This window comes from Colletes latitarsis, chromosome 1 (genome assembly GCF_051014445.1).
Source record: "Colletes latitarsis isolate SP2378_abdomen chromosome 1, iyColLati1, whole genome shotgun sequence".
In the NCBI taxonomy this organism is placed as follows: domain Eukaryota; kingdom Metazoa; phylum Arthropoda; class Insecta; order Hymenoptera; family Colletidae; genus Colletes; species Colletes latitarsis.
This window is the reverse complement of record NC_135134.1, coordinates 47,703,458-47,720,517: the sequence shown is the minus strand read 5'-3', so window position 1 is coordinate 47,720,517 and position 17,060 is coordinate 47,703,458. Positions and strand designations below refer to the sequence as shown.

Here is a 17,060-nt window from a genome sequence, read left to right as displayed (position 1 = left end):
TAGTCAAGTAAAATGTCAAATTCCAAGTGTGAGTAGATATATACGTAATAGTTGCGTTCCAGTTGTGTCGAATAAATTTCGTTGACTATCTAGTGCGAATACATTATTTTCGACACATTTGTGAGTGATTCGGCATTGCGCCGATTAAATATATATTGCCCTCATTATTTCAATTGCGAAAAAAGAAGAAGATGTAAATAAAATGATACTCCACTGCAACGAATTTGGGCAATGATGCGCCAGCTGATGCGTTTGACATATTTGACAGTTGAAATTTCGTAATTGTTGCCCATATTTTCATATGAAACATTTTACGCAATTTGTTTCATTTAACGTACAGAATGGCGGATATAGAATATTTATTTCATTTAAATAAATACGTAGGGCCTAAATCTTTGGCGGAACTTTGTTTTCGAGTAATCTGCAAAAATTTAGACATTATCTCGGTAAAAGAGCAATGTGATAAAGAAAACTCTTTACGGAGCCTTTCGAAAGGATTGGTTTTGCCGACCGACATATGTGATAAACTTATCGAATACGTTCTACGAAGTGATACAATAGAATTCCACGATGAAATTTTTCACATATTCAGTGATACATCAACAACTAAACTTAAACGTGTCAAAGTTGCGAGATCTAACATGACTAACCAATCAGCGCAAATTTTAATTTCTCATAAACTTGTGGAATTAGAACTTACTGATTGTCCTTATGTCACGGAAGCTGCTATTGAATATATTAATGCCAATGCAAGTAATCTGCACAGTTTAGCATGTCGAGGAAAGAATTCTTTTATCAACCTGGCAGCATTTTATGGTAAGAATACAAATGATTTTTCTTTTTCATTTGGTACGATTAAGTAGATTCTAATGTTACAATTTCAATACAAATCTGTATTAATAATTGTACAATAACAATATTAGTTGTCACAAGATATTATTTCTAAAATATTATTAATTCGAATTACCAGAATATGACAAACGAGGATATGTGTTCAAGATACCAAATCTACGAAGTCTGGCTTTAGAATATATTGAACTTCCACCACAGCAGTACAATTTACTGTTTACTGGATTAAGCAATTTGACACATCTGGATTTATCCAACAATTTATATGTAGTCTATTTTCATTCTTATGACATGCTCCCTAATTTAGTATCATTAATTTTACATAATGCCAGACTTAATACTCAGGCAGAAGCTTTTGTTAACAGCATTTGCCATTTAAAAAATTTAAGGTACTTAATTGTTTTTTTTATTTATTTTTACTTTATAAAATATGTAATGTTTCAAATGAAATGTTTAATGTAACATTGTAATGTCTGTGATTAGGCATTTGGATATATCCCAACTCGAGTCTTCGCAAGCAAGATTTGAAAGTCCTAATACTATTCTGTCCAACATTGTGAATGTTTTGCCACAATTAACTTCTTTGGATATTAGTGGAACAAATTTAGCAGGAATACAAATAGTAGACCGTGGAATACAAGCAGTTGAACACTCCTCTTATTTTGAGTTTGATGATATTAGTAATAGCAAGCATTGTGATATACCAGGTCTTGTTTCCAGACTAGACAGGCCTTTACAATTTTTAGGGCTCTATGGAACAAGCGACGGGGCTTGCAGACGACGTAATATTCCAGCAAAATTGGTAAATGACAAAAAAAATATTACATAATACTTATTTTTATATGATATTTTTAATGTTTATTTTCCTAAGTTTATTGTATTTTTGAATGTCAGATAGCAGGGGATGCAAATGAAGACCAGATATTGGTTGCAGCTCATGTTTATATGAATAATAGACCTGGTTTTTTATTAAAAGTACTGAATGATCTTTATCGCGTGTACAGATTTGAAAATTGTCATAGAATGGATCAAGCACTTTGTGCAATATTAGAAGCAATGGAAAAGCATCCACTAGAAAAACATATACAAATACGTGGGAGGTATTCAATCATCAATAATAGAATGAGTTACATGTTGAAAAATATATGTTTAAAAAGTTTGATACAGAATATGATTCTTTTACAGTGGAACATTATTTTATGTCATAAAAATGAAAGAAAAGAATGAGTTAGAACCGCAATTGAAAGAAAGAATTGTTTCTACTCTTCTCACTGGAATGAGCATGTATAAAAACGAGGAAAGTATAATGCGCAATGTTTGCCTAATATTATGTCAATTCCGTATACCACAGGATGTTGTATGTATCATACCTATTTAAATTAATAACATTTAGTCTGTATTTTAAAATTTAATCAAAAAGAATTTTTTTTTTCGTTCAGGACAAAACATAAAAGGGATTCAAAATAATTTTATGTGCTCAAGAAATGCTGCCATAAAAACCAAAAAATTCTTGTTGATTGCATCATTCTTAATAAGTAATTGTTTTCTAATAAATTAGGATTTCATTTAGTAAATACAGATCTTATATTATGTAATAAATCAAAATGTTGCATATTATTCAAAATAGTTTCATATGCTCAAAACATGCTACATAATGACCAAAAAATTTGTATTGTTTGCATCATTCTTAATAAGCAATTATTTTCTAATAAATTAAGATCTCATTTAGTAAATAAAGATCTTATACCATGTAATAAATCAAAATTTTATGTAGTATTCAAAATTTTTGATATGTTCAAGAAATGCTGCCATAAAGACCAAAAAATTCTTTTTGATTGCATCATTCTTAATAAGCAATTATTGTCTAATAAATTAAGATTTTATTTAGTAAATAAAGATCTTATATCACGTAATAAATTAAAATTTTACATATTATTTATATTGAACATTTAGTTATGGCTGTTCATATTATACAATATTTTGTGAATGATAAAAATATATCTAATTGTAACATATTATTTATGTTTTATGAGATGTCAAATTATGAAGCATTGGTGAAACTACTTTTACATTCGGTTAAACACACACATCAAGGAGGGTATATTCAACGAATTGGAACATATATTTTAAACATTTTGGCATGTCATGTAACAGGCAGAGAAAAGCGTTTATTAGGCAATCTCGGTTGTATTAAGATAATGCTTGAAGTAATACAATATAGAGTTCGCTTTAAAGTATTTGACGATGTTTTGGAAGTAGCATGGTCAACAATGTGGAACATGACCGATGAAACACCTATAAATTGCGAACGATTTTTTAATGAAAATGGCATGGAGCTTTTTCGTAAATGTGTGAAGGCATGTATTATTGTATTTTAAATAAAATCAGTGACAAAAATTGCAGTATATTGTTACATGTAAAATTTGTTTTTACAGCAATATCGTCACAAACAAGAATTATTAAAAAATATGATGGGATTATTAGGCAATATAGCTGAAATACAACATCTGAGAGTACATTTAGTACAAGAAGACTACATGATGTTTGTTGAAAAATTATTACATTCTGGTAGCGAAGACATTGAGGTATTTTAATATCTATAATTCAATCGATAATTGTATTTTTACAGTATTTAAAATTTTTGTTCTATGATTAGATACCTTATAATGCTGCTGGTATACTAGCTCATATAGCATCTGATGGTGTTGAAGCATGGACAATTAAAAGACCAAATAGAAATAAAATACTTGAACTTATGGTTGAAGCTATTGAACAGTGGGATATATTTTCAGAACGCAATATCAATTATCGTTCGTTTGTACCATTATTGCGTTTGTTAGATGTATATCATACACCACAATGTCAGCATTGGGCAGTTTGGGCTCTTGCTAATCTCACGACTGTTTACCGTAAGTTTACCATTGTTACATTTAATTTTATTGTAACTTGTAGATTGCTTTTTTTTTTTATAAAGTTTTGGTCATTTACATTATAGAATTCTTAACCCCTTGCATTATTTTCACGAGTCTGACTCGTGATGAAAATTTTAGGCCAAACTTAAATATTACGAGTCAGATTCGTTGTTCAATTTCATGTCAAACGTGAATAACTCGAGTATGACTCGTAATCGATATTTCAACAAAACATGAATATCACGAGTCGAACTCGTAAATATCGATATTCTATCGATTGACATATCGTGTTTCAAGTTCCGATATTAGGGTTCGTTCTGATCAATCGGGCGTATGGGTTAGGCACGGTTTCTTCCGAATTTCAACGTAGTGTAAGGGGTTAATAATATACTTATAAAATAATTGAGAATGATTGATTTTTCTTTCTTTTTTTTTTCTTTATTTATTTATGCTAAGAAGAATGATTAAAAGTTTAACTCTTAATAAAAGTATAAGTAACGCAAGTAATTTGTATTAGAACGATAATTATTCTTTTAACAGCTCATAAATATTGCATATTGGTTGTACGAGAAGGAGGTTTTGAGAAATTGAATACTTTAATGTCTGATCCAAGACCATATGAACGTATAAAAGAACTTGCACATTTTGTAATTGAAAATTGCTATCATAGTAACAACTCCAATGATGCATATGACCATCAATCACCTGTAAATGTAGAATTTGGTTTAGTCAATTAAGAAATAATTTGCACTGTTATAATTTAAATGTAACACCATCTGAAGTAAAATATTTCATATTTATACTTCTAATCAACAAGTGTGAGTAAGATTATTACAATATGCTAAAGTATTTGTATGTTTATTTGCTAGAATGTACATTTCAAGTTGAATGACTGCTCAAACAATCTTACTCACACTTTCCTTACATGAACATTTCATTGCATATTTTATTTATTACATGTTATGAAATATTTCTAAAATGTGTATGAAAAGAATTATTATCGTATTCATTATTAATTAGCTGGCATAAAATATTTTTGATATTTACATTGAAGGACAAAATTATAAAATACCTGATTTGATTGACACTAATGTATGTATAACAATACTTACTTAACAAAGAAGGAGAATGAATATAAAAAGAATGTTCCTAGAATACTATCGAGATGTAAACAAATAGAAAGTATCAAAACATTTCCCAGTAATAGCATATTTCGAAATTGAGGTAAAACAAAATTATGAGACACTACTAATAGTCTCTTGCAAAAAGTCATTTTGTGAGGTTATATTTGTGTACATTGCCTTATAAATATTACTTAAAAATAAATAGTCTTATTTTACATGTAATATTGTTCGATATGAATACTATACTAAGTGTATGTATAGTATGAGTACTATATGAGGGTGTCTTATAATTTTGTCCACCAGTGTATTATCAATCTTTATAAATAATATATTTCTCTGTTTTAATTAACAATAATGAATTGAAGTTTGATGTTAAAAACTTATGTTAAGTTTCATATGTCTCTGTGTGGATTCTTTATAGATATTTGTATTATAACTAATTTTTTCAGTTGCCATTAAACTTTATTTGATAGAAAGATTTTAAGCAAAATGATACATTAGGTTATTGTGTAAATATAATTAAGAAAAAATAACAATGAAATTAAGTAGGTTTACGTGTTGGTACATCTATACTATTATAATCGGAATTCTTTTAAACGATAATGCTATTGTCAAATAAAATGAATTGATAAAACAAATATATCATATAGACTTACAACAAATTTATAAATTTCTTTTATAGATTTGAATAACTAAGGCAAATACATTACACAAATTATTATCTAATCGATTATTGTTATAATCATTATGTAATATCAATATATGCGTGCAATGAATTTGCAAACAATCCTGATCTGTTTAATGTATAACAAAAGGACATGATATAAGATTGAGTTGTTTTTATTTTTTCATTTCATAAAATCCTATTCATCCTCATAATTGTTAAAATAATTAATACCATTTTACTTTTTGATTTTAATTACGTATAAGTAGTAAAAGAAACAATTTGCGAGAATTATATTTCAATGGAAAATGAATGTGTATAAAAAAAATAAAAAAAAAATGAATGTGAAAAAACTAGTATGATGGATAATAATGTTAAATAAAATTTATTCTAATATTTACATATTGCTATAATAACATATTTTATATTTTTTATATAAATGTACGAATATGTAACAAAATATACTTTTTAGTACCATATTAAATAATTGAATGTTTTAAACGATAACTGATTTGCGATATGTAATCAGCGTGCCAGAAAACGTTAGGCGAACCAAGCGCCCTCGTTTCGATTCTTGCGTGGCAGTAACTATTGCTTCCGCGAATGGCGCTACTAATGAGACAAATAAAGGACCACGTCAGGGTCACCAGATGAAGGAATCCGAGGTACCCGTGTGGAAAAGAAATTAGAAACTTCCACTTCCTTTTATAAAACTATATATTGCGATGCGGGAACAAAGCGCGGAACCGACTTATGTGCACGACGGACGGGAGCGTAATCGCCCTTCCGCGCGACTGAAGCGCCACCACGAACAACCCTAGGGAAAAATCCCCACACAAAGACGCCACAGGCATTCCTTCACCAGTGAACGCGGGGATGGTATGGCAATATCTTGATCTTTGCGAAATAGGCGAAAAGAAATGACTCAAATTGCATACTTCTGTCTGTAATAATGGTGAACAACATGCTGAAATTACTATGTGTTAACCTACATGTCTGGAAGCAGTACTGTCATTAGTCAGTAAAAGAAGTGGTCAATGATGGTCAGAAAGTACCTAAAATTGTCCACCAGTAGTACCACAATTAGTGGTACATTTCATTCTTCTTTTCTAGTTTCATTCTTAGATTTTTAAATGAAAATGATTGAATCAGCTGTCCAGTATATTGATATGGCTTGGTATCTGGCAATTGTGCCTATGAATTTTTGCTTGTTGGTCTTACCTAGCAGCCACTAAGCTCATATCAACCTTAGACTAGTATCCATACAAAGACCAGGCATCTGACAAAGGAAGGTACATTAGCTAGCCACTGAAGTCTCTTATTTGCTGGGCACAAAGTCAGATAACTGTAGCTCTTTTTTGAATGGAATACCTATGTATAAGAGCTTTTGTACTTCCATCACCAATAATTAGAAGACCTTAAAACAGAACATGGCAAGAAAACTCAACAAAAAGAAACCTTGAAGTTTTAAGATCAGACAAGCTACTCTGCAAAACAACCTTCACCAACTTACAGGTATCTGTGGAAGAATCCATCCTGGAGGTGTTGAAGTTGGATAAGCCTTCTATACATCTGAGTTCAGAGCATAACCCACCCTTTTCGCCAGTTAAGATCATGTCGGGGTTACAACTATGGAATCCACGTGAAAAGGTGGAATTAGGTCATATGGCTAAGGGTCTCAAGAGCGTATATCCAATCTCATAAATTTCGTAAGAAAAATACGGTTTAATAGTAACAACAATTTATTTGTATACCTTCATTGACTACGTGCAGTGTTGAAACGGAAGTCGAAAAACGTTCGAATCGTTTCCGCGTGGCGCTGTCGATGGGACAGAGATACCACGCATGTATGTACTTGCATAGAATGTGATTCGAATTCTATGCATCTATACAGAAGACAAAAAGTAATTTCTCCAAGATGTTAAAAATATATTACAAAAAATTAATTTATTGAAAATTATTAGTTCGTTATTTAGCGCTTCTATACTAAACAAATAAGACATATAACATTACTAAAACATAAATATGAGTCATGAATGTATCAATTTCCGGTTCTGTTCCTTCATTCCCCGCGATCGTTAGAACTCGGAAGAAGAGTGACGCCACAGCCCAGGGGAAGGACGACATTTTACCTGATTGTGCGTCCACGGCATGTGCGAGGAGTTTTGTGCGAAATACGTGATTTTCTTTATATAAATTTTACTCGATAGCATCTCCTACAGGGGAAACTTTCGCAGTTTAGTAAGGTAAGCTTCCTTTAACTAATGTAAATGCGTATTCTCCAATAAATCCTTATTTTAAAATTTTGCCCGAGTGTAGCCATTAATTTTAGGAATTAGACGATAAAATTATCGATTATCCTAGTAGAAATGCATTTAATTTCGTTAAAAAAAAATAACATTCTAACGCAGAAATGTCTACAACGTATTCTACTTTAGATTAAAACATTTATTTAATACGTGCGTACGCCGGAAACATTGCTCCGAATCGTGTAATGTAAGCATCAATGAACGATGTATAATGTGCGTCTTATTTTTTTTTATCTTTAGCAAACGTGCACGTTCTACAATGTAACAATAACATTATTCGACATTTGTTACATAAATTTATCGATCAGAAAAATAAATATTTGATGGTACTGCAAAGTTTTACATTGCAAATAACTATCAGATCTGTTATTTTTAAAATAAACTTGTTAATTTTAAGTTAAAGAGTGTATATTATATAGGTAAATTGTTTTATTAATGGCAAAAGTTTTGTCAAGAATTCCAGTAATGTTAAATACATATCACAGAATTATTGAACATATAATGCTAAATTTTGGACAACAAAATATATTAACTCCAATATTTTTATTTGTTAAAACAAGTTGTTTTGAAGATCATATTTAATAGGTGAATAACATTGGATGTTTAAATAAAGATTATAACATATAATGATATCTAATGAATGTATTTATATGGTTTGATACAATGTATAAGGATGTTTTTGTTTTGTCTATAGACTTTTCACACCATATCTGTCATCTGTAAGTCGTAATTATGAGTTACAGCTACATCAAATGCAGGTTGGTATCAATACAAAACATATATTTACAAATTTTAATTTATCGTGGTTGAGCAACTTTATTTTTAAATTTATGTATTATGTATTTTAATATTCACATTTTTTTTATGCATGTATATAAAGCTTGAACTAATATTAACATTAAAAGTAGTTTCAATGTTTTAGATATTATGAAGAATGAATGAAAGAAATGTTTGATTTAATGAATTAAATAATATGACCAAGACCCATTTTTTGTGATATTTTGTGACCAAATAAAACTTGAAGTGACCAGAAAATTTAAAAACTATAAATCTTTGAAATATTGATTTTATTCTTGTTTTTCTTTGCTTTCTTAGGTATGTTTTTATATCATAAAAAATAATAAAGTTTTATTCTTATAGGAGTAATATAAAAGAGAATTTGATAACTTATTTTATACATATGCTTTTAATTTTTATAGTATTTATATTGTTTAATCTACTGATATATCTGTAGCATTTCTGTACATCAAAATAATGTGTATTTATGTAGACTTTGAAGTTGTGCAACATAAGATTTTTTTTCAACTTTAATTTTGAATAGCTACAACTCTTTTTGAAGTAATTTGAATTGGAAATATATGCTAAGATATAAAAAAATGGCGTTAATCCTTTGCACTCAAACCTTTTTTTACTATGAGAAACTAGTAAGTTAATGAAATTTTTTAAGATAACATTAGAGGTAGGACTATAATAACAATATTTATTCTGATTCTGTACAACATGTACATAACATTTCCATATGTATATAAATATAGCATTTGACCCTATATTTATTTTCAGAAGATACGAAATGTTGTTTACTTTTTTGGCTTCTTGTGGCCACTTGTTTTATTATTTTTCGCGTTTTGAGTGGGTCCGAATGGACCCAGGCGTCGTTACCCGAGTGTTAAACATGAGTTATCAGCTGAAAAAAATAAGTCTTGAAGGAAAGTGGAGGCAGTTAGTGAATGTTTTTGTAATTTCAAGAACACATCCAGAATGTTACTAGTGATTTACAGTATTTGTTTGTGTTTGGTTGTATTGATAATTAGATATACTTTATTTTATTTAAGATAATAGAGAAAAGATTGATACCAGTTTATAAAATGTTGATTTAAAAGAAACTGCATATTTTGAAACCAACTTTCTTTGATTTGCAGCTCTAATATGAGTTCGCGCGGCAGGGGATTTAATTCTCGCGGCGGCAGTTCATACAGGGGAAGAGGCGGCGGTAGTGGAAATGAATGGAATAGTGGATCAACAGGAGGAAACATGTCTAGTAGAGGAGGTTACTCTTCTTCTAGAGGTGGCAGATTTAAATATTCGACAACCAGTTACGACTCTCGTTCAAAATATAATTCTGGTTAGTTGGGCTATGGGGCTTGGCAATAATCTAGATAACATAACATTTGTATAAGTTATTGATTTGTTACAAATATACTCACAAAAAAAATTCACTTACATGTTTGTGTTTTTGATAGGATCTGAGAGATATTCCAGCAGGGGAGGAAGGGGTGAACATTCAAATAGTTATAAAAGACCAAGAGTAAGTATACGAATAAAGTAATGATTGTATACATAACTATTTTTATGAATACCATGAGTATGTGTTGTACTTCTTAGGATTCTTACTCTGGAAGAGATGATCATCGATCATCGAGTGATTCGACCCGTAAGAGGATGAGAAGCGATTCTTATCAGGTATGTATTTTATAATATAAATATAACAATGTTCTTGTTACAAGATACATCTTGAATGAGCATTAGTCTATTTTGTTTGAATCTCCTACCGTGCTGTGGTCAAGAACTATTTTTCCATCTTGAAAGCCCTGCTTCACAGAAAATTTTTAAAGTTTTTAATTATGTAGCATGTACAAACGATGGTCCTGAAAGATTTTCATTGAAAAGGCTTAAGTATAATATTCGGAATATTATATTCCATGTAAAAAATATTTTCAGGACACTCGTCTAAGCATTTGTAAAAAAAAATAAAAAAAAATAAAAAGAAAAAAGTAGTAGGCAAGGCATTCATAAGTCGTCATACTTTCCTTTCAAGCGACGAGCCAACGGCTACTTGAACACCCATTCTTTTTGCGTTGGGACACTACTGGTGGAACACTGCGAAAACATCACATAATTAAAAGATGAAATACACCTAGATGGTACTTATATTGTTACCTGCACACAGTTGCATTAATAAGTATTGAGAGCAACCTGAAAAATATCAGAACAGATGAATAGATATATACAAATACGAATTTTAAAATGCTGACATTACAATTGCATTGTTCTTTACGTAAAACAATATGTTCAACTGAACCAATTTTCTGCATAATGCAGATCAGTTATTGAAATGTTGACAGCATCCCTGCATTGCCGCACCGCACAAATTTCTAACAAAATGTACTGCTTTGTGCAGTTTTCTAAATTACATCAATTAAAACTAATCATTGGAATAATGAAATAAATTGTCAGTAATATCAAAGTAATCATAGACCTTTCCAATGTAAAGAATATGCATTCTAAGTTACGTTCAATTAACAATGACTAAGAAACATCAGCCTTTTCTGTATGCGTAATGCTACCCTATATCCACAGATAGATTTTGAAACTAGAATATATGCTGGTGGAAAGCTTTGCACAAACAGTGGAAGTACACAAAGTATTTTTCCATCATACTTTACCCTTAAAGAAAATTGTGCAAGGATGTATCATTAGAACTACAATTTCATTAGTTTTATTTGATTTCGTGATCCATATAAGCATGCGTGAGGCGTATAGAACATTATATGAAAGAATGCTTTAGAAATAAGAATATGCAAAAAAATACATCTGTTTTATATCATCCAAATTGGAAAGGTCTATCCATGAACAATTAATGCAGAATCATACAGAATTCCGTTCATTTGATATCTTCAAGGAACTGTGAATGCTGACCATAGCTACTATTCAGAGATCATGTCAACGAATGAAATGGCAAGAATAAACTATTATATTTTTCGAAAAGTAAAGATCGTTTTTAATATAGAATAAAAAGTGGTATATAAAGTTATTTATATTTGAAACGTGAGAGATAAAACCGTATCTTAGGTGCTTTTCAAACTTAGGGATGGTAAATCTATATTTTGGTGATCCAACGGGAATGGGTGTAGTGACCGTAACGGTACAAGGTTGGATGATTTTGTACTAGACGATTGGCACTGTAATGCGAAGTAAATGAGGGAGTACAAAAGAATCGACAGAATGGAATTAGAGAAAAAAAAAAAAATGTATGGAGAATATGTGATAGGAGGGAACAATGTTGGGGAGAAATGTGTCTAGAGTAAAAGAGAGAAGGGCAGGAAAAGAGAAAGATACAATGGGAAGGAGCACAATTGAATTTGATTTGGCAGGGTGGTGGTAGCGGTAGCGGCTCTCAGAGGTACTCTTCGTCGTACGGTGGTTCGTCTGCGTCAGCACCTTATGACGATAATAAGGGGTCGTCATCCTCGGCCGTGTACGAGGACAAGAGACAGAGCGAACGTGCTTCATCGTACCACCGCTCAGAGGACCGTCATTCAGCATCACGGAGCTATGCACCTCCACCACCCCCTCGGATTAGCGAAATGGCGCCTCCAACTCAGAGATATAACTCGAGTCGAGGGCGAATATCGCATCAAAGCTCAAACTACAGAGGTCGCATTTCAACTCGCGGCAGTGGTAGAGGGGGTGGATTCCATCGCATGAGCTCTCGATCGGACGTCGTCATGGCTCGCAAGCGTACTCTGCCATCGCTTGACTATCGACGCAAGCTGCTAGGATCGCGATCGCGAGACTACATCCAGCGTGTGCGCATGACCACTACCAAAATGCGCAGGAGGTAATTAATTAATAAATCACTTACCAACCGCAATACCGTCCTAGTAGCCTGCTTGCTTATTTGTCAGTAAACGATCTGACTATATCCGACTATATGACATGAGAGTCAAGACGATGATAGACATAAATGGTAAAAGAAAACAAAAAAATGACACAAATGATCGCACGAAACCAATATTCTACTGTCGAGAGGCAAACTTTTCGCAGGGTTCTAAATAAAGAGGGAATTGATTCTGATACGCATAAATACACTGTGTGCGTATCGTCAAAACACAATGTAATTACTTTTGATATGAGAACTACTATAATACTTGTACTTTACGAGATCATTATTTATCATTCTTACACATAGCGGTGACTAAAACCAATATATAAAAGAACGTTGTTTCTTAGATGTATTTTAAGACGCGAAAATGCGAAGACATAATAAGAGCACAATGCAATGCAAAAAGGCTGAATAGTTAAGACCTTTATTGCAATACGAAATGCATTAATTAAGGGGGATAAAAGAAACAAATACTATCGCGATATTTGCTGTATGTCAACTAAGAAAAAAAATATTTTGGTTGATGATATAATGAAAGACAAAGGAACCAGAACAAGACGAAGGGAAATAATGTAAGTCAAAACAAAATTGCTGTGTCATTAGTAGCGGTACTACTAGGCTATCCGGAAGTAAAAAGGAGTCAGGATCAGGAACCAGCATGAAGGACAAGGATAGAGAGATGACCAAAGCTATTAACGCTGAATTTTCCGATGACGATGAAGAGGATGATGATAACAAAAGTAATTGGGATGATGATGAAAAGGTAACTCCATAAGACTGTTAATGTATTTCTATAATACTTATTATAACATTTACCGACATTAATTCAGCCACATGAACGCGACGACGAAGAAGAGGAAGAAGAAGATGAAGATGAAAAAAAGGAAAAAGTTGAAAAACGTAAGAAAGAAAAACAAGATCGAGAAAGGCAAAATAGCGAAGATGAAGAAGAAAACGACGACGAAGTTAAAGTAAAGGATGAAGATGATGATCGAAAGCACGAGGTAAGTAGGTTACAATATTTTAATCATCAGAATTATGCCTTTTTGTGTTACGATGGATGTTGTTTTTATTGCGTTACCCCTTCAGGACGATGAAGATGACGGCGACGATGAGGAACGAGATGATAATGATAAGACAGATCATGGTAGAACCACTGGTTCTGAAGAATTACCCAGTAGGAGAGATGGCAGAAAATTCATTAAATTAACTTGCCCGCATTGCGCTCATCGTAGTGTTACTTTTAAAGAATATTCGCTGCATTTATATTCGCGCCGTCACAGTGCAGCAATGAGATTAATCGCATCCCGGCATAAGGCAACTTTGACCCGTATGCGTGTTTTACAACGACAAGAACAACGACGTGTCGAGGCCCGTGATGCAGCACGTGGTACTTTACCATCTCGTACCATGTTTTGTCCCATTTGTAAACTCAATTATCGTTCCCTTAAAGCAGTGCATCAGCTATCAGATTCCCATCGTCAAATGAAACGATTCCTTACTCCATTTTGCCGTGTTTGTCGCATTCAATTTCGATCACCAATGCTATTTGAAACTCACATGTGCTCTTTGGATCACATTAAGGTATTATTTCTATCGCGATATTAAACTATTTCTTTAACATGTTCGTACATAATGTATTCTTCTTTTAGAGAAAGAGTGCGTTGAAAGAAAGAATGAACGCTGGCAATGGCGAAGCAGAAGCAGATTCAAGTGGACCCGAGGAAGATGACAAGGAAGTTAATCTCGATAATTTCATGACTCTAGATTCCGTAGGTGATGTGGACGGTACGTTATTAATTATTATATAATATTATTATTTTTCTAATAAATTTAAATTTGATTTAAAACTTACAAATGTAAGTTTTTTTTAAAAATTGCTGCATAAACATAATTTATAGCAGAAGATGAAGAGTCTCCTGAGAAGAAGAAAGAGAAACCAGAGAGTGAAGGTACAAATGACACGGAAAAGAAGCTTAAAAGTAAGCAAATGATCAAAGTTGGGGCGGAATATATAAAACGTGTCGAAGTTCAATTCTGTGAATTGTGCAAGATGTATCTACCACGTAGCGAAAACAGCGAAAGGGCAATAGCGCTTCATTGTTCAACTAGAAGTCACCTTAAACGGTATAAATTACAAAACTAATTCTACAAATTGTTTGTTTCTTATATAGATATCGATGTTTATATAATAATATTTAATATTGTATACAGGTATGTGCGTGATAATGACGATAAAGCATTACGAAGACAAGCGGAAAGAATACATCTACAATCATCGTCATCTGCTAATACTACTTCCACACCAAATGCTGCAATTATCACCGAAAATACTAAATCTCCAACTAATTCTGAACCACAATCTGCAAGTAACACATTATCGGCAATTACTACTGATTGTACTAATGTTGCTGAATCCAGTAAACCAGCCGAACAAAAAGGAAATGTTTCTGAATCTGAAAAGAGCACGAAAGATAGCAAAAACGGAATAAAGGTTGGCGAAGAAGAAGAAGATGATGATTATCCAGCCGATAGTAGCGATAAGTTGTGGGATGATGTTGACAAAGATTTGGGCGATATTTTGAGGGAAACAGAAGCAGGAGGTAAATCCAGCGACGACGAAGATTCTCGTTATGATCGTTTCCGTAATTCAGATAAGAAACAACAACATTCTGGGAAAGACAAAGAAAGGGACAATGAAAAAATTGAAATAGATGAAAAGGATACTATGAAGAAGGAGGTGAAAGTAAAACTTGAGAAATTAGATATGTAAAGTCCAAGAATTATTAGTACGTTTCAATCATATCCTAATATACTCTTATTGTTTTTTCACAAATATACAAAACTTAGCCATAGAAAACTTTCATGATCAGCGTTTCATACAACGGGATTATTACATTTATGGAGCTACGTAGATATTTTGGACGAAGTTAAGGATTTATGTACAGAAACTTTGTTCGTTTTCAACGAATTTGTTGTAGATATAAACCGATTAAATGTCGTGTTTGTAAGAAATCTTTATGCGAACAATAATTTTAAGTGGTTAGATCATCGTTGTAATTATGTACGTAGATGATAGAAAACAGAAAGTTTATATGAAATCATCCAATATGATTGAAGTTTAAAAATTTTTATTTAATAAACATTGGACATGTTTGAAATGTACACTCGATGCTATAAACTTCACGATGTTCAATTCCTTTGTAATTCAAAAAGTCACTATGTACGCACATTTAGTGACTATAATATTAATAAGAACTGTAAAGGACATTACTCGTATAAGCATTTTATTAAGTATAGTTGTGTAATAGTAGCGATTATTTGTGCATCAAAAAATTATTTGGTGAAAATATTTGGGAAATAACAAATATCAATTTTTAATTATTAATGTAAATGGACGTATAACAAATTCGATAAACTTATCACGTATAGATAATTATAATAAACACTATTATGTAACTTCTACTGTTTTATACTATTTTCTGTGTTCGTTCGTATATTAATTTGACGAAATTACTTACAATCAAATCGTATTCGCTAGATTTCTTGTGGAGAGATTTAGTCGCAACTTTAGTCTTTGAATTGTTCGAATTCTAACGGATCGCTCAAATGAGTTAAGTACACAGATGCCGGTCACTTGTGTCAACTATTATTTGAGTTAAAAAAAACAAATACCAGTAAGAAGTGGTAGCATACTCTGGCGATAATTTTTTATTTCATTATTTCTCCATTAACAATTTCATATTGCTCTTTTTAATAACTTGTATGCATTCTTATTAATTTTCACAAAGTGGCATACACGTATTTAAACGATGAGTGGCTGAAACCAATCATTTTTAATATTTTTTTATTCTGTGTTAGTGTAATATAGTTTGTTGAAATACAAAATAAGCTACAAATTAAATTTTTTCAGATTTTTTACTTAATCCATTTTCATAATCATAGGCACAGGATTAAGTAAATTATTTTCATTCGAACGACGCTTATACGTTTGTATTACGAAACTGTATGATTTTTAGCAAAAACTACATATAGTAGTATTACTAGAGTAGTGTTTTTAACAACTTTTATCTCCCTAGAAACCTGTTCAATAAAGGAAAATTTTTGGCAGGCTTCCTAGAGTAGAATTAAGTTATTACATAAGTTCTTATATAATTTAATACTTTTTAAAAAACTAAAAATATTTGTATGCAGTTTAAATAGATCCATATTTTCTTAGCTTAAATTTTCTGTACATTATTCACTAAAATAATAACTTCATACACATTTTATCAGTGAAAAGCAATATGTTGCAATTAATGAAGTGGATAATACTGCTTCTTAGAAAGTGAGCGAGGAAATCGTATTTATATTAAATATGACACAATGTCAGATATATTTCTTCAATAAATTAATAAGTATATCATAAAAAAATGTGTTCTGAAAATGTGCACAGATAAGTATACAAATTTTGTCTAAAAAAAGCCCCTTAACAAAAATAAAATATTACAGCAACACTTTTCTGATTTCACGATATGTTTTTTGAGAGAAAGATCACGA

At 31.5% G+C, this 17,060-nt stretch overlaps 2 protein-coding genes and 1 long non-coding RNA gene across 9 annotated transcripts; 2 read left to right on the top strand and 1 right to left on the bottom strand.

The window, feature by feature from the left end:
• The first annotated feature begins 15 nt into the window (after positions 1-15).
• Positions 16-5,714, top strand: LOC143340977 (protein zer-1 homolog). The gene is made up of 9 exons (XM_076763457.1): positions 16-816; positions 971-1,238; positions 1,333-1,651; positions 1,744-1,949; positions 2,035-2,206; positions 2,883-3,206; positions 3,285-3,434; positions 3,506-3,758; positions 4,302-5,714. The coding sequence occupies exons 1-9, from the start codon at positions 342-344 to the stop codon at positions 4,496-4,498; spliced, it is 2,364 nt and encodes a 787-aa protein (XP_076619572.1). The 5' UTR covers positions 16-341; the 3' UTR covers positions 4,499-5,714.
• Positions 5,715-5,727: 13 nt separating this feature from the next.
• LOC143340986 (uncharacterized) lies at positions 5,728-7,385 on the bottom strand. 4 transcript variants are annotated; one of them, XR_013079541.1, is made up of 3 exons: positions 7,063-7,385; positions 6,605-6,966; positions 5,728-6,493 (listed from the first exon to the last, which is right to left on the bottom strand). It is a non-coding gene; the product is annotated as an uncharacterized LOC143340986 (long non-coding RNA). The 4 variants fall into 4 exon arrangements; XR_013079540.1 differs by having other exon boundaries at positions 5,728-6,828; positions 6,921-6,966; XR_013079542.1 differs by having other exon boundaries at positions 5,728-6,966; positions 7,063-7,178; positions 7,304-7,378.
• A 260-nt stretch (positions 7,386-7,645) lies between these two features.
• Positions 7,646-17,034, top strand: LOC143352003 (uncharacterized). 4 transcript variants are annotated; one of them, XM_076784241.1, is made up of 12 exons: positions 7,646-7,795; positions 8,553-8,616; positions 9,778-9,980; positions 10,099-10,163; positions 10,241-10,318; positions 12,010-12,476; positions 13,128-13,284; positions 13,352-13,525; positions 13,611-14,105; positions 14,174-14,309; positions 14,423-14,648; positions 14,736-17,034. In XM_076784241.1, the coding sequence occupies exons 2-12, from the start codon at positions 8,591-8,593 to the stop codon at positions 15,292-15,294; spliced, it is 2,586 nt and encodes an 861-aa protein (XP_076640356.1). In that variant the 5' UTR covers positions 7,646-7,795; positions 8,553-8,590; the 3' UTR covers positions 15,295-17,034. The 4 variants fall into 4 exon arrangements, with proteins under 4 accessions (XP_076640356.1, XP_076640347.1, XP_076640339.1 ...); XM_076784232.1 differs by having other exon boundaries at positions 13,125-13,284; positions 14,426-14,648; XM_076784224.1 differs by having other exon boundaries at positions 13,125-13,284.
• The last annotated feature ends 26 nt before the right edge of the window (positions 17,035-17,060 follow it).

Bases quoted from the DNA above. Each gene is read 5' to 3' on its own strand.
- LOC143340977 (XM_076763457.1), top strand. From the start codon at position 342: ATGGCGGATATAGAATATTTATTTCATTTAAATAAATACGTAGGGCCT. The intron at 1,652-1,743 runs GTAAATGACAAA...TTTGAATGTCAG, and splicing joins GTAATATTCCAGCAAAATTG to ATAGCAGGGGATGCAAATGA. The intron at 2,207-2,882 runs GTATGTATCATA...ATGTTTTATGAG, and splicing joins TCCGTATACCACAGGATGTT to ATGTCAAATTATGAAGCATT.
- LOC143352003 (XM_076784224.1), top strand. From the start codon at position 8,591: ATGAGTTACAGCTACATCAAATGCAG. The intron at 13,285-13,351 runs GTAACTCCATAA...ACATTAATTCAG, and splicing joins ATTGGGATGATGATGAAAAG to CCACATGAACGCGACGACGA. The intron at 14,649-14,735 runs GTATAAATTACA...TATTGTATACAG, and splicing joins ACTAGAAGTCACCTTAAACG to GTATGTGCGTGATAATGACG.